Consider the following 7,507-nt stretch of genomic DNA (forward strand, 5'->3'; position numbering starts at 1 on the left):
GAGACAAGACCAGTTTAGCAATATTCCTGCAACTCAAAAAAAGAAAAAAAAAAAAAAAAAAACAAAAAACCCTGCTTCTTCCCACTTACCATCCTGGGAAGGGAGCTGACCTCCTAACAAAGTGCTGCTACCTTCAGGGCTGCTGGTAGCCTCCTGGCTAACCAACACCGAATAAATGGGAAACTTTAGCATTTCGATTTGATTTGCACCGTATGCTGTTATGAATCAGAGCGGGTGGATAGATAGTCATGCTATCCAATGCAGCCACACTTCAGGAGAGGAGCAAACCTTCCTATACAGAAATAGCCATGAAGCCAACCCAGAAGGACATGATTAGCTAACTTGCAGGCAGGCACAGCATGGATGTCACTTGGCTCCCCCGCCCTCCCAGAGGCCCTACCTTCCAATTCTGCTCCAATGGTGGGGAGCTTCATATGACCACCCACAAATAGAGGGAGCGGAAAAGAAAGCCATAGTCTGGTCCCCGGGAAGAAGGGAGGGGCTCCCTTCCATCTTCAGTCCCACCCCCACCCCAGCCTCTTCTCATCGGTTCCCAAAGCACAGGCTCACCCCACCCCTTGTCTGGGAAGGGTCTTCACAGTTTTCCAAAAGGCCAAGTAAACCAGATAGGTTAGGAGGAGTCTCCCATGGAACTCAGAACTTTGAGTCAAGGAAAAAGCTAATCATCGTTCTCAATTCTTTTGTGAGGTGAAGAAGGTCTTAATTTGGTACCACTATATGTAACATCTTTCTAACAGTTGCAAATCCCACCCCTGCCTTCCTTTTTAAACAGACAGCAGACCCCAGCTCAGAGCCCTGCAGACAGACTAGCTAGTTAGAATTCAAGAATGTGGCATTATTCTCATTGTATTTTTCCTATTGCCTTCAGTTTCTATCAGGTGACCCTGGTTTTCTATTATGGTAGTGACATGACGTTTCCTTTTCATATTAAAGTTAAAATAAAGCACAAGTCCATTTATAGAAAAGAAATTAAGTAAATAACATCACAGGTGGTACACAGCTCGTGAAAAACTCAAAATCCTTGAAGTGACAAGGGATTTACTACAGTTTGGGGGGAAGAAGTCTTGGACACCAATCACAAGGGGCAGGGGGAGATACAAAACTGGGAAAAGAGGCACTCGTCCTGGCCTCATCAGTGGTCAGTCATGTGACTCAGGCAAGTTGGGAGTCTGAGCCTCAGCTACCTCTTTCCTTTAATGGAAGGGCTAAGCTAGGACACTATGAAAAGGCTCTGTGCTGCCTAGTACCTGCATGCTTTCTGTGGCTTATGAGAACCAGACAGTTTGTCAAGTCCAATTGGATCCTGCCAGGCACTGGGGACTGTCCTGGCCGACAGAGTGGTGAGGCGAAGAAAGCAGCAAGCAGCTATGCCCTCATGGGGCTTACATGAGAAAGTACTTTAACATGCTCACGGTAAAGTGCAGGGTTAAAGGGATGCTTTTTCACAACGATCCAGGCTCACAGGAAGGCATTTCCTGGGTATACAGTGATCAAAAGAGAACCATTTCTAAAAGCATGATGAGCAAAGGCAAAGCTACCTCAGGGGTCCTGCCTAGGTGCAAGGTGAGTGTTAGGGGGCAGAGAAACCAAGGAAGAGGAAGAGGAAAGGGAGATGCACTGAGGCTCCCAAGCGTGCTGAGTCTTTGGGCCTCAGGCTCAGGTGTTTGACCCAATGGAGGAGAACTGATTCGAGCCAGAAAAAAAAAGGAGGAAGGAAAGTCCGGATATTCTAGAACAGGGGGTGCAAGCTATGACTCAAAGACCAAATTCAGCCTGTGACCTGTTTTTCTATGACCCTCCAGCTAAGAAGGGTTTGTATGTTTTTAATTGGTTGAAAAAGCTTTAAAGATGAATACTTCTTGACTCGTACAAAGTATATGAAATTCAGTTTCAGTGTCCACAAATAAAGTTTTATTTAAACATAGCCATGCTCATTCATTTACTAGTGTCTCTGTGTAGTGCCATAATAAAGAGGTGAAGTGTTGTGACACAGACCGCTCAGCCCTCGAAGAAAAACAAATATTTACTATGTAGGCCTTTACAGAAAAAGTTAAACACCTTGTTCTAGAAGAAAAGTCAACATCACCGGGCCATCCTCATACCAGATGCTTAACAAATCCCTCACCAATCCCCATCCCACCCACTTCCTAGGCCTCACCACAACCGCTAAGCCCCTGAGTGGCCTTGGGCAAGTCACTTCATTACTCGGTGCGGAAGACAGTCATTAAGAGCCCTAGAAGCCCGTTCTAACGTGGTTCAGGTCTCAGTGCGTGGTCCTTGATGGGCAGGGACCACGCCGCTTTCTCAGCTGTGTTCCCGGTGCCCACACATATTACATGTCACCCAAGTGTTTGCTGAACGTGTTCAGTGGCCACTCCCCCCAACAACATCCCCACAGTAGGTGAACAGTAAATGTGACCTTCATTGAACTTGAAAAGATGACCTAAGGATTCCATGAAAGGGAAGTCAATGGAGCGAATCTAAGGCAGGAGAGGGATGGGGCGGCTATGAGCGGATGGCAGGGCAGAGTTCCCCGGCAGGTGGAAAAGACTAAGGACAGGAGGAGGTGCGTGTGTGAGCCAAAGTGGGAGGAGGTATCAGGAGCCCCTCCAGTGGTGGGCGAGGGCAGAAGCGAGCCCAGAGGCACCCGTCTGCCTCTGGGCAGGCAGAATGTAGGAGCCCGTCGGTATCACTGCCAGGGGCAAAGGACCCAGTGCCAGAACAAGCAGCTCAGCGGGTCTGACCGCATGACCTTGGCGCTGACCCGTCGCCGCTTCCCCCCTCGTACTGAGGAGACAGGTCTCTTAGTCAAGCATGCCCTCCTCAAGAAAAGGAGCCTGGAAATTATTTCAGCCTAAGGATTCTTGCGGGGTGTCCCCAAGATGAAGGGAAGGGGGGTCCACAACTCCCAAGGCAATGGCCCAAAGTAATCGGCTGCCCCCCAACACCACCAGTGCGCCTCCGGGGTGTCCCCCACCCCTCAGCACCCAGTGCCCGGGAGAGACGATGTCCTTGTCCCTCCCGGCCGGAACAGCTGCCGCCGGCTCGCTCCGCCGGCCAATTAGCCAGAGCCGTCACCAAGGCAACGACAGCTGGCGGGCCGGGCGGCTGGCGCGCCCCGGGCCGCCCTCCCCGCGGCCCCTCCCCTGGGGTGGGGTGCCCGAGGGACGGGGTGGGGGAAGGGGGGGAAGAAAAGTCCGCCCCACCCCCAATCCTTCCTCAGGAGGTGAGGGCGCGCGTGCAGAGTCCACTTGGGGCCCTTCATCCCAGGATGTGGGGGGTCCCCAGCCTCTTCTCCTGGGGCGCACCCCCGCTGCTGCACAGGTTGCCTTGCGCTCAGGCACCCTTTTTCTCGAGGCAAGTTTGTGGCAGCCCAGCCGTGTGCCCTCCCTTCCGCGCGCTCACAGTCAGAGGGGGCGCGGCACCCCCCCACCCCACACCGCGGACCTGGCCCCCCGGCCTCAGCCCTACCTGGATGTACGCCATTTTCGCCCGCGCGCACTCACTCCGGCCCGGGCATGGCGCCGCCACGGCCACTTTGCCCTCGCCAACCGGAGAGAGGGGAGAAAGCAAAGGGGGAAAGGAAGAAAAAGGCAGCCGGGTGGCCCCAGACGTGACTGGCGTGGCTGATGAGCGGCGCCCGCCCCTCCGCCGGCCGCCCCGTCCTTGCCTTCCCCTGCGTTCCGGCTCCGGGAGTCGGGGCCGCCTCCCAGGTTGGGAGAGCTCCGGCGCCCAGGGCCCCCGCCTCGGCCTCCCTCGCCGTCCCGCGCTCCCCCCGAGGCGCTCCCCAGGCGGGATTAAGGCCGGGGCGCCTGGGGAGGGAGCCCGGGGCAGCCGCGGGGACTGCAGCGACCCCAGCGCAGGCGGGGCCGGAGACGCTGGGGCCCGGGCGCGCCAGAGGCGGGGGAGGGGACCGGGACGGGCAAGGAGGTGGGAGGGGGCGGTGCGCGGGTCAGCCCATCCGGTCGGCACCGGGGCTGGCACCTACCGAGAGCAGGGCCCCCGGGGCGGCCGTGAAGCTGAAAGGGCACGGTCCAGCCCGCCGCAGAGTCTGGAGCCGGGAGGGTCCTCCCCATCCAGCCCTTTCCTAGACCGGGTTGGAAAAACTTTATTCCCGCCCCACCCGACGCGCCTAGAACTGTTGCGGTGAGGAATGCAGAGGCTAAGCGAATGGAAGCCTCAAGTTAAGATGGGGCCTTGGGCGCCCCGAGGGAGATGCACTGGCGAGGGCGGCAGGTGCGCGCGGAGAGACCCGAGCGTCCCTTTACCCTAAACCTGCTCGACTTGCGCCCTGGGCGCAACAGGTCTGGCGCGGGGCGGCCCAGCAGCGCCACCCAGCGTCGCGCCCAGCGTCCTGCGCGTCTCTGCCCGCTGGAAGCTCCGCGCCAGCGAGCGTGCGCCCCCGGGCGTGTCCACCCGCCAGCCTGCCTGCCCACGTGGCTGGGGCGCCCTGGGCCTGGAGGCTTCCCCCAAACCGGTCCTCCCACCCCAAAGCCACAGAGCTGGGGCTGACTCTCCACTGCGGTATCTGAGGTGGAACACTGCCCTCTGCAAGTTCTCTTTTTAAAATGTCCAGACATCTTCAGTTGCCAGTTTACCAACCATTTAACCTTCCAGCGACTCTATCTTTTCATCAATAAAAACAGCATAAAATTTCTGCCCTGCCTATCTTCCAGGACTGTTTTTGTGGGAGTAAATGAGGAAATGAACGCGGAAGTTATGAACAAAAGGTGTAATAACATATGTGTAAATATTTCGTGTAAATATCTAGCATACATATACATTTCTAAGTATGATAATATTTCATTTGTAGCACATGGCATGTAACATATGTCGAGTGCTTATAATTTCGCAGGCATCTCGCTCAAGCATTTCGTCTTGTCCTCCCCTGCCTTGCTCATTCCTGTATGTCTGGCAGAGTGCTGGTGTGTGTGGATGCTCAGTCAAGTCCTCTGTCCATGGGATTTTCCAGGCAAGAATACTGGAGTGGGCTGCCATTCCCTCCTCCAAGGGATCTTCCTGACCCAGGGGTTGAACCAGGTCTCTTGTGTCTCCTGCACTGGCAGGTGGATTCTTTACCACTGAACCCACCTAGGAAGCCCAGCAGGGTGCTTGACTCCTCTTACCTTTCTGAGGGGGGCACTGCAGCTCTCCCCAGTTTACAGATGGGGAAATTGAGATGCACAGAGGGAAAGTCACTACCAAAGCAGGACAGGTGGCAGCTGACGGCACTGGCATTTGAACCCACGTGGTCTGCACTCCTAAAACTTGGTGCGTATCCACGATGTTTCTTTTGCAGTGATGGGAAGTGATGCTTGGTGGGGAGAGGGCTTCACAGAGGAGGGGTTCCTCCTGGGATGGGTGCTCCCCCGGGGTACTTAAGGGAAGTGGAGGAGTTCCCCAGGTGTTCCTGTGAGGAATGGCTAAGCGTTTTGAGACTGTGCCAGTCTCAAACCTTTGAACCTTTTAAAACCTTTCACAATAAATTCAATCTCTTAATTCTCTGATAGGCTTGAGGTGGGTACTGTTACTGTTCCACTCTTTTAGATGAGAAGAAAAAAAAAAAAGGAGTCACAAAGCAGTGAAGTTGCCCAGGAGCTGTACATACAGCATCAAGGAGCTAGAATTCAAATCAAGGAGCTGGAATTCAAGCCTAGACTCCCTAAACCTAGCCTTTGCCGGATATTGGGGAGAGGGGGGTGAAATCCTTAGGGTTAGTTTCGTACTTTAATCTGTAAAAATTTAAACTGTCTCAGAATATCAAACACCCGTCTGCCAATGAAGAAGATTACTTGAAATGGGGATAAGAGAACATACCCCTGGAATTACATCAATAAAACACTTTGATGTATGTCAAGCACCTGGCAGGCAATGGATACGTAATAAATGCTTGTTGAATAAATACATCGATGGTATTATTAGCTAATGTGGGTGCCTCCGACATATGTGCCTTCACATATGTTCTTGTATAATCCTCACCAGAGCCCTACCAAGTGGGTACTGTCATCACCCATTTTACAAGTGAAGAAGTTGAAGTTCCTGGAGGAGAAGGGAGTCATCCAAAGTAAACAGGGAGAAAGTGACAGAGACAGGAGAAAAGTGCAGATCTGGTTGACTGGAAAGGTCCAACTCTTTAGGGCTGCACCGTCCTGCTTCCAGTGAAAGAAGGAACAAAGAAATGGGTCCTGCGTTGTTCAGCAGGGGACTGTCAGAAGTCACTTCAGGGTCCCCAGCTCTGCTAGCCTCTCCCTGCCCTAGAGAGGACCCACAGTCCAGCTTTGAGGTGTAGCCTGGACTCAGACCAAGGCTGAGCCTGTTTGGACAAGGCAGCTGGCACCTTCACGGATCTCAGTAAAGAAGCCCCAGACCAGGACAAATGTGTGGAATTGCATGTGACCTGTGGTGTGATGAAGGGAGGTCCAGGGGGCTATCAGGGTACTGAGTATTTGTGGCCCCAACTAGTGTGGTGAGAGTCAGAGAATGCTTCTTGAGGTGTGACCTTAAGTGTGAAGTGTTAGTCGCTCAATCATGTCCGAGTCTTTGCGACCCCATGAACTGTAGCCCGCCAGGCTCCTCTGTCCATGGAATTCTCCAGGCCAGAATACTGGAGTGGGTAGCCTTTCCCTTCTCCAGGGGATCGTCCCAACCCAGGGATCAAACCCAGGTCTCCCACATTGCAGGTGGATTCTTTACCAGCTGAGCCATAAGGGAAGCCCAAGAATACTGGAGTGGGTAGCCTATCCCTTCTCCAGTGGATCTTTACAACCCAGGAATCAAACTGGGGTTTCCTGAATTGCAGGTGGATTCTTTACCAGCTAAGCTACCAGGGAAACCCTGCCTGGGACTTTATCACCAACACAAATCATGTATATTCCTGTCACATTACAGTTGTTGCAAATAACTTGACATTTCATTGACACTCTTTACTGTTTGAAAATTACACCCATTATTGGGCCTCCACGCTAGATCTTTCTGTTTAATGCATTAATGAAGAAGCACATGTGCTGTGCTTCATTGCTCAGTTGTGTCTGACTCTGGGACCCCATGGACTGTAGCCCACCAGGCACCTCTGTCTATGGGGATTCTCCAGGCAAGAAAACTGGAGTGGTTTGCCATGCCCTCCTCCAGGGAATCTTCCTAACCCGGGGATCGAACCCAGGTCTCCTGCAATGCAGGCAGATTCTTTACCATCAGAGCCACCAGGAAAGCCCGAGAATACTGGAGTGGGTGAAGTGAAGTGAAGTTGCTCAGTCATGTCTGACTCTTTGCAACCCCATGGACTGTAGCCTGCGAGATTCCTCCCTCCATGGGATTTTCCAGGCAAGAATACTCAAGTGGGTTGCCCTTTCCTTCTCCAGGGGATCTTCCTAACCCAGGGATCGAACCCAGGTCTCCTACACTCCGCAGACTCTTTACCATCTGAGCCACCAGGGAAGCCCAAGAATACTGAAGTGGGTAGCCTGTCCCTTTTCCAGGTGATCGAACC

General features: G+C 53.4%; 1 protein-coding gene across 3 annotated transcripts in view; it reads right to left on the reverse strand.

Moving 5' to 3' along the window:
• Positions 1-3,507, reverse strand: part of SYT17 (synaptotagmin 17) — an 88,216-nt gene extending 84,709 nt beyond the window's left edge. Inside the window, exon 1 of one of the 3 annotated variants that reach the window (XM_005224748.5) lies at positions 90-3,058. In XM_005224748.5, coding sequence (XP_005224805.1) covers positions 90-192 — 103 coding nt within the window. In that variant the 5' untranslated portion in view covers positions 193-3,058. Of the gene's footprint in view, positions 1-89; positions 3,059-3,492 lie in introns of those variants that run through there. The other 2 variants (XM_005224749.5, NM_001193210.1) reach the window with 2 other exon arrangements.
• Between the last annotated feature and the right edge of the window lie 4,000 nt (positions 3,508-7,507).

The sequence above is a fragment of the Bos taurus genome, chromosome 25 (genome assembly GCF_002263795.3).
Source record: "Bos taurus isolate L1 Dominette 01449 registration number 42190680 breed Hereford chromosome 25, ARS-UCD2.0, whole genome shotgun sequence".
Lineage (NCBI taxonomy): Eukaryota > Metazoa > Chordata > Mammalia > Artiodactyla > Bovidae > Bos > Bos taurus.